Source organism: Chelonus insularis, unplaced genomic scaffold, assembly GCF_013357705.1.
Source record: "Chelonus insularis isolate UGA/USDA-ARS -01 unplaced genomic scaffold, ASM1335770v1 contig_72_pilon, whole genome shotgun sequence".
Classification (NCBI taxonomy): Eukaryota; Metazoa; Arthropoda; class Insecta; order Hymenoptera; family Braconidae; genus Chelonus; species Chelonus insularis.
Genome location: NW_023276729.1, coordinates 147,579 through 164,240, shown reverse-complemented (window position 1 = coordinate 164,240; position 16,662 = coordinate 147,579). Strand labels below are relative to the sequence as shown.

Below are 16,662 nucleotides of genomic sequence, written 5' to 3'. Positions count from 1 at the left end.
ATGTAGTGCCGCGGCCGTGTAGCAGTGATGCAAGTTAATCTGCGAAATCTTTAACAGCCCCGATATCACAGGGATTTCGGCGCCGTTTGATTTCGCGTGTTGGGAATAGGATTGGGATGCGGGAGCGTAGGGGGAAGATTAATCCTGCGTAGAAGGGTCAGCCATGTCGCCGTCCCTTCTTGCGCCCTCTCCCGTAGGAGGGTTACCCGTAGGTTCTGCTCCAGGCTTTGCCATGTCGGTCAGCCTGATCTGAGACAGGACCCTCCCCACCCTTGCCAACTCCTGGTTCTTCGTGGGTCTTCCCCGTGCCCCAGGAGTTGGCGTAGCCCGTTCACTGGTCCGAGGTTTGCCTTCTTCACACTTCGCTTTCTCAAGCCCCTGTGATGGCTCCCTCGGAGGTGGGGGGTTGGTGGGCCCTCCTGGTGCTCCCTTCTCCTTCGAGGTAGAGGCTGCGTGCGTTTCCGCACGCCTCCTCTTTCTTCTCGGAGGGGGTACCGCCTTGGAGGTCCCTGCCACCGGTAATTTCCTCTTTCCGGGTTCGGCCTGCCTCCCCTCCACAGCCTTTGGCGCCTCGAAAAATCGAGCTTTGCCTAGGCCGCAGTAAGGACTCATTCCTAACCCTTTCAAGAGCTTTAATGACTCGTCGTCCACACCAATGACTAAGCTAGTCAGTGTTGGCGTTGCCTTCGTGCTCCAAACCCGCCAGAGGTTGGTGTGCAGTCCGGCGTTTTGGCCTTCGAGTCTTTTCAAGATCACCGCCGGATCTACCGGTGGCCCGGGAAACGTCGCGGTGACCCTGGAGAGTCTTGGAACTTTCTCCCTCTCGAGAACCTCGAGGTTTACTCCTTCCAAGACCTTTATGGAGGGGACTGTCTCCTTGAGCCATGTGGCTGCCCGTTCATCAGGACAGTTGATCCACAGAAGCCCTTTGTCGAGTTTGTGGCCCTCAAATCCCAGAACAGTGCCACTTTTGATGGCATCGTCTAGGGCCCGAAGAAGTCCTGCCAGCACTAGTTCCCCTTGCTGCTTGCTGAGGGTCGCAGAAGGATAGAGGTCCGGCGCGATGGCCACCCTCTTGCCTCCCGCAGCCGCTTCAGCAAAGCTGCCAGGCCCAGGTGCTACGCGAGCCTTCTTCGCTCGACATTTTCCGTCGTGCAATCCTCCGACCTCTGCCTTTTGGTGTTACCCACGGCTTCGGTGGAAGACCCCGACTTGGTGGAGCTAGTGGCCCCGGTCTCGACCTTAAGGTCAGTCCTGGTACCACAGGAAGTTGCCTTGCTTCCAGAGATTCCGCCGGTTACCACAGGGGCCCCCGGTTTCCTCTGACTTGGCTCAGCCTTCGCTCCGGCTGTGCTAGCCCCGGATTTCCCCAGTTCAAGCAGCTTAGCCTTTCTCAACCTCTTCCTCGCTGCCCCGCAAAGTTTTTCCTTATTGGGGCGTGACGGTGGATCAGGTTTCTTGAATTTCTTCCCCTGATCCTCCTTGCCGGTAGCAGGTCGTTCCTTACAAGGCAGCTCGGTTTGCACCTCGCCGTCCTCGCTGGTTCGTCCGGCCTCGGCTTTTCCACGTCCTATTTCTTCGTCAGAAGAGATAGGACCCCCACTACTCCGAATATTGTCTAAGTCATCCATTCGAGTCCCACGAGTGATGAGGAAATAAAGGTCTACCTGTGCAGAGCCTCTCACACAGGTAAGGCTAGCTACAATGGGGGGTCGCCTGGTACCCCAAGGGCATCGTTTGTGACACAGTGTCCTAGTGCCATTCAGTCTTCAGCACGATGCCTTACACCTTGACTTGGGGAGTTGGTCCACGGTGCCTCTTAAAGTGTGTACACGCCCAAGCTGCACTTGCCAGCGGCTTCCCTCGTGTTTGCACTCGGTACGCCTCACAGCCCCCGAGGCCTCCACTCGGTACTACCCGGACAATGCTCCTATCCGCCACCTGGAGACGCGCCCGGTAGGTGCTCAACCTATTAGTCCAGTCATATTAAATTTTAAATCAGGAAATCTAGAAATGGATAAAATTTTAATAGAATATTTGTAGGGGATGTAGAATCAGTTTCACCTAAAAAAAAGTGAGCTCCGACACCGGGCAAGGGTTGAAATCACCCTTTAAACGCTTTTTTATGCATTTTTTCACGTTTGTTCTCATTTTTTTCGAGAACTATAATAAATATGAAAAAATATTTCAAACAAAAGTTGTAGCGGCTACAATTTTACATAAAAAAGTCCGCATCTTCGCAACCTTACCTGTAACAGGTAAAAAGTTATCGACCTCTAAAGGTTGGAAAAATTCAAACCGGTGAAAATATTGAACACCCTTGGCGTACGATACTGCTGTGAGAGAGACAGAGCGATACGTTCGCGCTTGTCACTCTCATTGCATATTTTCGGGCCTAAATGCATGCATGTTAAACTCCGCCCTTTGAGGAAACAAAAAGAGAAAATACATGAAGTCAATGAGTTAGAAAAAGAGAGCCTTATTGACTGATTTTAGGCTTCTCCGGAAATATCTGACGCACAAGGTCAGTGTTTTCCTTTTCAATACATTCTCAAGTTTTAAATGTATTGACTTTTATTTCAATTAAGTTGGAATTAAAATATTCCAAGCTAAAAAATAATAAATAAATAAATTAATTAATTAATATTATAAAATTAATAGAATATGATATATTTATTGTGATTATAATTACAAACGGTTATTTCAATGGTTAATAAAAGAACTATTTGAGCGTAAAATTTATTTAATTTAAAAATTAAGTATAAAATCCTTTTTAATAATAAATGAAATTTTATTTGGAATAAAAATTTTTTTTCTTTCATCTTCTTACTTTACATTAATTTTTTTTTTTTTTTATATTATTTATTTTATTTTTATTATAATTACGTAGTGCTATTTAAATGGTAAATAACACAAATAAAAAAAAACAATATTAACATAAAAATTCTTGTGTTATTGAATAATTAAAAAATAAAATAATATTTAATTGAATTTTATTTTTTAAAAAAAAATTTTTTTACATTGATTTGAATTAATGTAAAAAATATATATATATATATATATATATACATATGAATCACTTTTAAATATTATTCAATATACTCTACAAATTTATATCAGTACATTCATTTTGTTTTAATAAATAAGAAAAAATAATTTGTCATTCCTAAGTGACATCGTTATTAATGAGTCATCAATGAAACATCTACAATTTCTAAAAATCGAGAATTCTTTTTTTTTCTTATTCAATTAAGTTCTTTTATTAACCATTGAAATAACCGTTTGTAATTATAATCACAATAAATATATCATATTCTATTAATTTTATAATATTAATTAATTAATTTATTTATTTATTATTTTTTGGCTTGGAATATTTTAATTCCAACTTAATTGAAATAAAAGTCAATACATTTAAAACTTGAGAATGTATTGAAAAGGAAAACACTGACCTTGTGCGTCAGATATTTCCGGAGAAGCCTAAAATCAGTCAATAAGGCTCTCTTTTTCTAACTCATTGACTTCATGTATTTTCTCTTTTTGTTTCCTCAAAGGGCGGAGTTTAACATGCATGCGTTTAGGCCCGAAAATATGCAATGAGAGTGACAAGCGCGAACGTATCGCTCTGTCTCTCTCACAGCAGTATCGTACGCCAAGGGTGTTCAATATTTTCACCGGTTTGAATTTTTCCAACCTTTAGAGGTCGATAACTTTTTACCTGTTACAGGTAAGGTTGCGAAGATGCGGACTTTTTTTTGTAAAAACGTAGCCGCTACAACATTTGTTTGAAATATTTTTTCATATTTATTATAGTTCTCGAAAAAAATGAGAACAAACGTGAAAAAATGCATAAAAAAGCGTTTAAAGGGTGATTTCAACCCTTGCCCGGTGTCGGAGCTCACTTTTTTTTAGGTGAAACTGATTCTACATCCCCTACAAATATTCTATTAAAATTTTATCCATTTCTAGATTTCCTGATTTAAAATTTAATATGACTGGACTATATGTTTCACTCACTCGTTTATAGAGATCGTGGAACCCCGGGTGATAGTGTATTATACTAAATAGTTCCATTGTATTATTTTCTCTGTGATAATATAGTATTAAAATCAAATACCTTCCTTAACAAAATCTGAGTTCAATTAATGAGTATGAAACGAATTTTTAAGTAAATAAAAAGGATATTCTCACATAAAAGAGAATTATTTTTCCAAAAATACCATCATTTTTGGGCATGTCAAGGATAGTACTATGTATACAGTGATGAATTCATGCATGAGAAATTTGTTTGTTAACAAATTAAATTATATATTTTTATTGCAACTGATCGGTTTCAATAGATCTGTCCAAAAATTAACTAACATTGATAAATTTACTGAACGTCATAAAAATAGACGTTTTAATACTCCTAAAAAATTTATATAAAAAAAATTAATTGCATTGATTTACTATGTTGCTCATCTTTGGATTTTTCCTCTGTAAAACGTTCCAGCATTCCGTGATTCTGTTGAAGATTTATAATGAAAATTCGTTAACGTAAAATTGGAAATAAATTGCCTGCGATAGGTGTTCAGAATAAAAACAGACTATTTGGCGTTATTTTCATAAAATATTTTTTACCGATTACTAAATAATTTTCTTCTAAATCATTCATAGATATGAGGACGATCGACTATTGCTATTTTCATCTATTATTTCTTCCACGAAAATTTTCTATTGGAGTAATCAGAAAAATTTTCGGAATTGAAAACCACTCCAATAAACATAATTAACTTAAAATTTTCTTTTCAAAATGCAATTTATGTTATTGTATTCCAAGGATTTTCCTTAAAATATATGCTTATGAAATTTCCATCAGTCATTTTAGTTTGAAAAAAACAATTGAGTTCATAGGAATTAGTGGCCAAAGGGTATGAAGTTATATCATAACTTTGTCTATAAACTGCATAATTACTCAAACTTTTTCTAAGTTGACTTAGTGAATCTTTACTAAGTTTCAGTTTTACCTAAACAGATGGAATTCGCTACTCCATCGTCTTCTCTCTCTTTCTTTCCTCATTTTTCTTTGAAGTAATTATCATAAGGAGTCGAACTCTTCTCTACTCTTGCAGCGTGACAATATATATGTGTATATGAATTTGGAATAGAGAGTTGACTGAGCATAATAAACTTACCTTTTCCTTATCGAACGAACAGAAAATCAGAAAGAAGACTGACTCAGGCTCGGTGATTGGTGAGGTTGGATGGCGAGTAGATGAGTGCCCTTCAGGATGAGGTCTAAGGGGTTGAGAGTTTTCTGACCCCACCAAGAACTTACGCAACACTTTGAGTTTTTACTTTATTTTAATTTTATTTATCACTTAAACCACTAGTATTTCCGAAGGCAGTGGGCTTCACCCATCCCTGAAACGTGAGGACCTTAGAATATCCAGGCTCTAGAAGTCCTGTATCCAAGCACTCCAGGGAATACTTCCACGTTACATAACAATATATATATATACTTAATATACATAATATATAAGTATACTGTATATACTTATAGACTTAAAGTTGTAATATTATAATCCTACAAATACTTGTAATAATTAATAGTTATTATCAATGTTTGTTGAAAATATCCAAATACATGTTATATACAATTACTTATTCAATAAATACCGGTGGACCGCGCATTTTTATTCAAGTTAGGCTCACTGAGCATTTACGAATTGAAAGTACCTTGCCTATCAGGTTTACTTGAGCATTGAGTCGATTTAGGAACACAAAACATTCCTTGGACTGGGCAAGCTTATATTGCGACGCGCGGTAGGGATGGACCGACCGCGTGTACGTGGCCAGGTTCGGAGAAATTTTAGGTTTGGCAAATTACTTGCGAAGATTTATTCCTGATTATTCCGAGTCAGTCAAGCGTCTTACAGACCTAACCAAGAAGTCCTAACCTAATAAAATTCCCTGGTGGGTCAGGTTTTCGCCACCTCACTTAGCAAATGTAGAGAGTTGACGGTGTTTATCAAGAAACATCACTTGAACGAACCTACGCACCAACAAATTTTCCTTACGCTGAATAATCTCAGGCCTGCATAAGGATATTATGACGTACAATCATTCTGACTGGCCGAAAGCAGTGACAAAATTCATAGAAACGTCTGCTCTTACCCGGCTCACGTGTTTACTACGTGCCCGATAGCGATGACCCTAATCCGGGGTAAGATAGAAAATCCCCTGGAAGACAAGCAACTGGAAATTATCCAGGAAAATCGTGACACGCCAATGAGCGGCCATAAAAGTGTTATCAAAACTTATCAGAGAATTCGACAACGTTTCTACTGGCTCGCAATGAAGCAGTATATCTACGAGTATATCCAGAGCTGTCAAACCTGCCAGACCGAAAAGCTTGACCGCATCCAGACAAAAAAACGTGCAGAGATCACGGATACGCCACTCGAGCTTTTCGAGAAGATTTCCATCGACACTGTCGGCCCCCTGGACGCCAGATGACAATCTGCACATCCTGACGATCCAAGATAACTTCTCGAAATACTGCTAAGCGGTCCCGTTACCAGACATTCGCACCTCTACTATCGCCGAGGCTCTTGTGACCCACTTTATTTGTTTGTACGAATGTCCAAAGGTGATCTTGTAGGGTCGAGGAACCTCGTTTATTAGCAAACTCCTATCTAAGTTAGCTAAGATTCTGAGGATTGAGAGGATTCTCACATCCGCATGTTATCTGCAATCAAATGAGTACTTAGAGCGGTTTCATCACCTTTTAGTCGAATACTTACGCTCGTTACTTACTGACGCCAGCACAGATTCGCGCCCAAAGACACACATCTGCTATTGATGTGTGTCTTTGACTGTGTCGATGACTGAGGTACTCGTCTAAGGAGTTGGCTGAACCTGAAGCAAATTGCAGTCGCTCTGAGCAATTTGATTAGACGAGAATGTCTGTATATCATATCCCAATGATAATGATGGTGAATTGTCTGAGTATTTAGCGTGATCACTAGTCGCTCTTCTTGCTGAGCTTTTGAATCGTACACTGATGATTGACTTGGCCATGATGATTCGTCTGCTGTTAACCACTGTGGACCTGGATTTTGTTTGCCAGGTACAAACCTCCAAACGTTGATTAGAGTGAAATCTCGAATTGCTGACACTCTGTTTCTTACAAACTCCTTTCAACGGGATGAGTGAGACTGAATCCAGGTCAAGGTGACTGAGGAGTCTGTCCAACATACTATTTGAGTTGGCTGAATGTCTAAGTTGTTCCTTACATAAGTGATTAGTCTGGCAAGCAGCAATGCTGCGGTGAGTTCTAGTCTATAGTCCAGTCATATTAGATTTTAAATCGTGAAATCTTGAAATGGACAAAATTTTAATAGACTATTTGTAGGGGATGTAGAATTAGTTTCCCCTAAAAAAAAGTGAGCTCCGACACCGGGCAAGGGTTGAAATCACCCTTTAAACGCTTTTTCATGCATTTTTTCATGTTTGTTCTCATTTTTTTCGAGAACTATAACAGATATGAAAAAATATTTTAAACAAAAGTTGTAGCGGCTACAATTTTACATAAAAAAGTCCGCATCTTCGCAACCTTACCTGTAACAGGTAAAAAGTTATTGACCTCTAAAGGTTGGAAAAATTCAAAACAATGAAAATATTGAACACCCTTTGGGCACGATACTGCTGTGAGAGAAACAAAGCGATATGTCAGCGCTTGTCACACTCATTGCGAGTATTTTATCATAATAAACGTGCCTAAACGAAACACAACGTAAACAAAACCCATGGGATAGACAAGGAGGGTTATGTTTATGTATTCAAAATATAGGAAAGGATAGCTGACATCACAAGGTCAGCATTTGTATGACTTTAAAGAAAACTAAGTGATTACCAGCATTGTATAGAGTAATCACCCCAAGTGACATAAAAAAAAAATCGCAAAATTAAATAGCATCAATCGATAAAGTTTTTAATGCTGAGTCGATGAATGATATTCATTTTTTTGATTTTTTTTTAACGATACATGGGGTAACTGGGGGTAGAAGAATAAAAATAATAATAACAAACTATTTGCAAGTGAGCTCAAGTTAATTTCAATTAACTTTACTTAAAAAACAGAATCGATTAAAATTAACTTGCAAATAGTTTGTTATTATTATTTTTTTTCTTCTACCCCTAGTTACCCCATGTATCGTTAAAAAAAAATCAAAAAAATGAATATCATTCATCGACTCAGCATTAAAAACTTTATCGATTGATGCTATTTAATTTTGCGATTTTTTTTTTATGTCACTTGGGGTGATTACTCTATACAATGCTGGTAATCACTTAGTTTTCTTTAAAGTCATATAAATGCTGACCTTGTGATGTCAGCTATCCTTTCCTATATTTTGAATACATAAACATAACCCTCCTTGTCTATCCCATGGGTTTTGTTTACGTTGTGTTTCGTTTAGGCACGTTTATTATGATAAAATACTCGCAATGAGTGTGACAAGCGCTGACATATCGCTTTGTTTCTCTCACAGCAGTATCGTGCCCAAAGGGTGTTCAATATTTTCATTGTTTTGAATTTTTCCAACCTTTAGAGGTCAATAACTTTTTACCTGTTACAGGTAAGGTTGCGAAGATGCGGACTTTTTTATGTAAAATTGTAGCCGCTACAACTTTTGTTTAAAATATTTTTTCATATCTGTTATAGTTCTCGAAAAAAATGAGAACAAACATGAAAAAATGCATGAAAAAGCGTTTAAAGGGTGATTTCAACCCTTGCCCGGTGTCGGAGCTCACTTTTTTTTAGGGGAAACTAATTCTACATCCCCTACAAATAGTCTATTAAAATTTTGTCCATTTCAAGATTTCACGATTTAAAATCTAATATGACTGGACTATCTAGGAATAGACATCTTCTTCAATGAAGCAACCTTAGACTTTGAGCAGACTATAGTTGAACAAGTTCCATGATCTGGATGAGTAACCCGTATATAAACAACTGCTGCCATAGCTAGTTGTGAGGCGTCTGAAAAGCCATGAAGCTCCACGGTAGATTTCTGAGTAATCTTTAACCATCGTGGAATTGAGAGGTCTAAAACGTGTGAGAGTTCTGATCTGAAGCTGGTCCACTTGGTGATAATGTGATCTGGGGCTTGGTCATCCCATGACAGTTTATCTAGCCAGATTTCTTGTAGCAACATCTTTGCTCTGACAATGAAAGGTGCTAGAAATCCAAGTGGATCGTAGAGTTGTGCTGTTTCTGATAAAATTATTCTCTTCGTGAGCTTGGACTTCTCACGGGGAGGTTTTGAGTTGAACTTAAATGAGTCGTTCGCTGGAATCCACGAGAGCCCAAGTAATTTTGTTTTACAGCTCTCAAATGAGTGGATCTGCTCTTCTGATGAGTTGTCTGTGATTGACTGAAGGAATTGGATTGAGTTGCTGTGCCATTTCGCCAACGGGAAGCCACCTGCGATGCAGAGTTGTCTGACTTGAGTTGAAATGTCTATCAGTTGACTCACTGTGTCAGCACCTCCAAAAATATCGTCCACATATTTTCCTTTTAATAATGGATCAACAGCTAGAGGGAATTTTTGACCCTCATCCTTTACTAGCTGGATCATTGTGCGAACAGCCAGAAAGGGAGCTGATCTGGTACCATATGTGACTGTTGTGAGTTGATATGGGATTATCTTGGAGTGCTCGTCCACCCACAGGATTCTCTGGAAATCCCAATCATCTTGATGGACTTTGATTTGCCCGTACATCTTTGTGATGTCTGATGTAAACACAAATTTATGCTGTCTGATCCAAATGAGTACGTCTGCAATGTCTTTCTGGACTTTGGCACCAGTATGTTGAATATCGTTCACTGATAGACCACTAGAAGATGGACTAGAGCCATTAAATGCTACACGGAGTTTTGTAGTAACACTGTCTTCTCTTAAGACACCATGATGAGGCAAATAATACACTTGAGAGTTGACTGGACTTGTCTCGACTCGTTTCATGTGGTTCAGTGACTCATATTCTTGCATCAAGTTGTGATAGAGATGTGCATATGAGTCATTTTTTGTGAGTCGTCTGATCATGTGTCGTAAACACTGATGAGCTCTCGCTGATGAGTTGCCTAGAAGAGATGGTGATGCTTTTAGCAGTATTCTTACAATATATCTCCCATCTTGATCTCTTGAATGAGTCGTAACATGATGATCTTCACAAGATTGATTATCTGGGATGATCTGGCTGGCTGAAGTATCTGGAACTTCTTCTTGAACCCAGAATTTTGTCAAGAGATCGGATACTTGCTGGTATGAGCTGACCTTTGCTGCGTGATGAGTTCTCGCAGAGAGTTGACTGTGATGATGAGTTACCTGGTGAGAAGTCTGCGTAGATAAATGAGTGTGATCTGGAGTCGGCTGTGGAAATGGCACGTCATCACCTCACTGCTGGGAGGTTGATGGCTCTTGAACTGGTTGAGTTGGCTGCGGTTCTTGGCCTGGGCCATATCCTCTCTTCCGTAAGGATGCTGTTCGGGGAGTGTGAGTCATTGTGTGGTGCTTTTGATTGCACACACTGCACCGCTTGTCAGACTGGCACACCTGGATCGAGTGGTAGCCTAAACAATTGAAGCACAACCGTGCTGAGAGGACCAGGTTGTATCGCTCCAGTTGAGAGAGAGCTGCAAATGATTGGCAGTCTACTAGGTAATGATCTCGACTGTTGCACTGGTCACATGGGTAATCAGCCTATCTTTTTTGAGCCCCATGCCTGGAGGCTCGAGTCGTCTGCGATTGAGTTGTCTGCTGGCGATTGGACTGGTGTTGTGATCTGGACTTCTTCGTAATCACTGGAGTAGGCCATCGTTTTGCCTGACGAGCTGCATCTTGAGGTGACTCCATCGCACGTGCCCTGGTTTAGATGAAGTTGAGTAGACTGTTGAGTGTAGTTGGAGACCGTGATCTGCTCCGTTCTAACTCCTAGGACTCTCGGAGATGTTGCTCGAGTTTACTAGTCACCAAATAGATCAAAAAGTAGTCGGCTGAGTTGACTGGAACATTGAGTGCCCTGAGTGCATCCAAGTTCTGCTTTACAATGCCTACTAAGTTGTCTAACTGTTCAGCTGACTTAGATGCTGGTGTTGGAATGCTAAACAGATGTTTTATGTGAGAGAATATGAGCAGTTCAGGGTTATCATACCTTTCTTTCAGTTGCTTCAAAGCTGGCTCATAACCATCATCATTCATGATGGCATGCCTAATAAGTTGCGATGGTGGGCCTGACAGGTTGGCCTTCAGGTAATGGAGCTTGGAAACTGGTCGTAGATCTTGACGATCATGTACCAGAGACGTGAACATATCACGAAACTGGGTCCATTCTGAGGAGTCACCTGAGAACGTCGGAAGGGTTATTTCCGGGAGAGTTGCCTGCTGCAAAATGACTTGAGTTGCCTGCTGAATTGACCATCTGTACTCGTCTAGTGACTTCTGAATGTCCTTTTCGTGCAATTCAGATTTGACACGGTGAAGCGTTGACTCGGTGTGATAGTGAAGTCGCAACGCACTTTCATAGACTCGATCAGTCATGTATGGGTGCTTGAAGAGTGTTAGCCGGCACCCAAACCTAATGCCTCGTGCTCTACCACAAAGTAGGTCCACAGCTCATTGAGTTGTGCGAGCTTACCTTCAATTACTCTCATTGTCATGAGCGCAGGCTGTCTTACTAGCTCAAGCACATCCTGATACATGAACTGAAGCTGTTGGTACCTTGCCATCCGAGACGTCAACTTGAATTGTGTTGTGTTGGCGATTGCTGTCGGTGACTTTGACCTGTCACGCGATGTGGTGGCCTTTTCGGGCACTTTGAGTGTTGTTTCCCTGATACCTTCTGCCTGAGAGTCGACTGGAACTGGTGATGGCGCTTGGCTTACACTCACTTGCTCTAACATCTCACTAGTCCCTTCAACTGACTCATTGTCTTCGGCTACATCTACGTAGTCCGATTTTGCAGGAGAAATTAAACGTTTGTCTGCCATAGTTCAGTTGAGTGAGTTGTCTAATGTCACTAAAACTACACTTATCACTAAGAAGCTGCACAAAACTGTTGCTAGAGTTGTCTACTGTCACCTTGATACTAATGGTGCGCTTTCAATACAGTCTCAACACCAAAAGAATCACACAAATTAATTAACTGAGTCTACGAGCTCTGAATAATAATTTTAGGTGACTAAACTTACACTAAGGACACTACACTAATTAACGAACTATGTTTATATACACGTGAGTTGACTGCGTCAAGGCTATCTTGACTCTGACCACAATGCGCGCCAAGCGTCTGAAGAGGAGTCCAAGTTGGCCAGACTGAGCACCACTATGTCACAACAATAAAGATGAGTATCACTGGGCACTGGAATGCGTAAACACGTTTTGTCTGTAAGGTTGTTTACCCACTAACACTAAAAGTTACTTGAGTCTAACTGAATTCCAAGCACTTCATACAGAGCATTTCAAAGAATATTCACAACATTATTAAGCACTAGAACCTTCTAGAATTGTTCAATGTGCATCCAAGCCGTTCTCATCCGGTTCGAAGGACCAAATATTCTGACTTCGAGTCGGCCGGACGAGCAAACTAAAAACTAGTGGACTGTAATGAATGAGAGCAGAATAAAGAAAAAGGTTGGATGCTAGAAGGTTTCTTAAAAAGAGTTCATTAACACTAAAATTGTATGGTTTTTTCACTTTTATTAACAATTAACAATTACTAGTACAATGGAAAGCACTAATCACTAAGGTTCATTGAGTTGTCCATAATTCAACTATTTCTTCACTTGTGAATTGTCTGCTGGTCAATGTTTCACCAAAAAACGTCTCAAAACAGTGAAGAGCAACGTTCACGGTATACACCAGAGTTGTTCGGGTGTGCGATGTATATGTGAATGTCCGTGAGGCACTCTGGCGTCGACGCCATATTCAGCTTCGCGCCCAAAGACACTACAACTGACTGTACTGGACCACTGGCACTGATGAGATTGATGATGAAGCTTCAATTATGTTCACTAGAGTTGTCTGTCTGAGTCTGTTTGACCGTAAATTTAACTACAACGGGTGAGCTGACTGAAAAAATCTGCGATTTGACTGCGAAAAGTTGTACAGAGATGACCGCGCGATTTGCCTGGAGCTAACTGACGCTACAAGTGCTCGACCGCGTGCTTGTTGGCGTCACTAGGGCCGTAGAGTTGCCTTCTGGGCCATGAGGGAAATACTGCCCGATGATTGGTCCAGTGAGTTGACTGACGCGCTGGTGGACAAGTCCGGCATTAAAAATTTTCGAATATTCTAAGACTTGCTGACTTGGGGCCCTCCAAGTCCGAACAAAGAGTTCAATAAAAAATCTAATAGGTGTGCGTGTAAAATTATAGATCGAATACTTGATTAAAATTGCAATAAACATTGGTTTGCACAAATCTTGTTCAGAATTTCTTCTCTTGTTAAAAGTATACAAAAAAATATTGGCACGGCTATAGAATCAAATTCAATTATGGTTAATCAGAAGGACTTCGTAGACTATGTGAGATACTGTCTTTTAGAACCAACTGTCCAATATGAGTTTATTTTATTATAAGATGATCAGATTATCAAAATGCTTTTGTAATTAAAATTGCTATTGCAATTGCCATCATCACACCTGTAACTCTATATTCGTAAATGAACATTATTTGCCTTAATTATTGATATTAAATTCATTCAATTGCCTTTTTTCTTTATTTCAGCTCAAAATTAATATTCTGAGAGATTCTTCAGTTGTTGAGACAACAGATATTGAAATACCTCGACGAAACATGAAGCCATTGGGCATAATTCTGAAAGAATTTTCTAATAACAAAGGAGCATTTATATCGGATTTGGTACGACAGAAAGCTTATCTCATACAACTAAATTATCTTATTCTTCAATAAATGTAGCCGATTATATTAGTTGTTCCAAGTTTTACATCAACCGTAAAAATATGTATGATTAAATGCAAAAAATTTTTTCTTTTTCTAGGTGACTAGTAATGAGACTATAGAATCTGGAAAACTTCAAATAGGAGATGCACTGACGGAAATTGGTGGTCATGCAGTCCATGAATTGCCGCTCGAAGAAATTGTGATAATATTGAAGTTTTCAGAAGTAGTTTTATTCAAAATCACAAAATATCGAGTTTCAAACAATTGATACTGACTCATCATAAAATAATATGTAAAGAGCTGCTATTAAAGAATAAAGAAGTGTAGCATAATTCAATAAGTTTATGATCGCCTATTCATGGAACTTGATATATTCAAATTTAGAGGTATTCCTCTTGGGTCTTGGAACTCACCATGGACATTGACTAGCAGACTTGAAGTATAGTTAAATAATTAATTCCAATACGAAAATTTTAAATGTCAATAAGTTTCAAGCTTGACACATTTTTTTCAAAGTAATGCAAATATTAACCCATGTTCAATATTAAGTCTATAATATTCATGGTAGTAACTTTGATTGAAAAATTTCTTCGATATATGTAGGGAGGGAGATCGCCCTCATTAATAATAAGGATTTCCTCTCCCCACATATATCAAAAGCGCTCGAACAGGGACTTTCTGTGCTCCTCGTGGCTTCTTTTTAATGAACACATAAACTTATATGCTGCCTTACAGCTTGAACAATTTGTATAGAGAGTCTATCTACTATCGTTGACATTTAGTAAAAATTCTGCATTCAAGAACACTTACAATAAAAATATTAGCACACATACTTATATGTTAACATCCATTCATTCTGACTTACAATGTCTGTCACCTTACGACTAATATTAACGATTGTACATCAGTTGGACGTCATGGTTCTTGTTTGATAGTTATCTTAGAATATACATTAATTTCTTTAGGTCTATTTCTCGGTTCGAGATGATTCTTATTCTGGTAGTCTGGCCAACCTGGACGGGGATGTCTATGTTTCTTATAACACTCTTGAGTCTCTATATCTATCTGACCGCAACCCCAACAAATGTCTCTCCTCAAGACTTTGGGACACAGATGTAACGGGTGATTAGACGAATCATAATTAACACAAATTGTGTATCTCTGGGAGTCTAACCCTTGGAGTGTCATAAGTGTTGGCCTGATAGCTTCTTTAAATTTGACTTTATCTAAATTCTTCCGAACGTCGATTTGCGTTACTAATAAGTAATATTGCCACTCCGCGAATCTCTCCTGGTGCCGGGTCTGCTGGCTAGTTTTTCAGTTCTCGGTGGTATTTGGTAGGCTGATATAGCCGAGTTGATCAAGAACGGCTGCATCTGCTGCTGTAAGTTCGCCACAGACGTACTTACCCTGGAAGTATGGTGACTGATTCGGTCGAGGTATATCGTGGTAATGGATAGGATGTTTATCGTGCTCAGCAGCATTATAGTACACGAGATTATACTCAGACGGTATATCTGGTATAGGTAATGCTGCCCGGTACCTCGTGCCTGTGGACGTGTAAAAAACAAACCGTGTTTTTCCATAATAAACATTAAAGTCTTTTTCTAATAAATTTAAGTAACAATGCAACTTGAGAATCAACGTAAGGACGTAAACGTGCGTCGAGTGGTATAGAGTAAAACTCGCGACTTATGTCTGCGTCTGAGTTTCGTCGACTACTGAGAGAATAATCGCCTTCAGATATTTGTCAGGATAGATATGCAGGTGGTGGTGACGGGGTAGGTACCCGTACGGGTACTCTAGGTATTCTAGGTAATGGTGCCGCCCGTAACGTTGGCATTGGAGACTCTGTTTCAGACGCTGGGAGTCTCAAGCGTGTTGTAGTTCGCCTTTCATTGCACCTGACTAAACATATAGAAAGCTCCTTCAGTTGGATACGTCTGGACTTTCTAGATCTAGATATTGGATAATTTATTGCTAATGGTGTTAGATCTTCTTCTCCGTCTGACTGTTGTGACTCATGAGGTGTAGTGTTTAATGTTTTAAAATCATGTTGACGTTGTAGTTCTCGGAGCATACGAGCAATCTTACCTTTCTGTCTCGACGTAGATGGTATATCGGGCCTGAAAAATAAAAAATGAACCTAGTCCAATCAAGTACGATACTTGAGGGAATTGACGTGATATAAACCCACTCTTTTCCCCTTTGCATTATGGAGAAGAGCTAATTGTGGCCGAGGAAAAGATTTTATGTTAGCCGGCTCTACGTATTTCTTAGCTAATTTCGCAGAATAACTTTTGACTGCTTTGCTTAGTCTTTTGTTAGGATAATAGACTCCGTCACCTATCGATAATTTACGCATAAGTACAGGTTGAATATATGGTTCAATTGTACTTCTCTCAACCAACTGACATAACTCGTTTAGTCTCTCGTTTCTTCGAATAATTAAGCTTGTACTTGGAATAATTTGTGTATTATCTACCTTTACTGACTCGAGGGGGTTTTTAAGGCTTCTCCTAAACATCAGGAAGTATGGTGTAAATCCTGTTTCTGAATGTACGGATGTATTGTATGCGTATACTAATTCTAATGGATTCTTATCCCATTCTCTATGATCTAAGTCTTCTAGAAATGTCAGTAATTATTCGGTCAGGAATACTAAATTGAAAAATTACAGAACGAATAAACTTATCAACTTCTTTCGCAGTATT

General features: G+C 39.5%; 1 protein-coding gene across 1 annotated transcript in view; it reads left to right on the top strand.

Annotated features, from left to right (window-relative positions):
• The window catches only part of inaD (inactivation no afterpotential D), a 649,339-nt gene extending 635,054 nt beyond the window's left edge, over positions 1 to 14,285 (top strand). Inside the window, exons 14-15 of the mRNA XM_035090055.1 lie at positions 13,772 to 13,906; positions 14,046 to 14,285. Of these exons, the coding sequence (XP_034945946.1) occupies positions 13,772 to 13,906; positions 14,046 to 14,216 (306 nt within the window). The 3' untranslated portion in view covers positions 14,217 to 14,285. The remainder of the gene's footprint in view (positions 1 to 13,771; positions 13,907 to 14,045) is intronic.
• Positions 14,286 to 16,662: the final 2,377 nt, after the last annotated feature.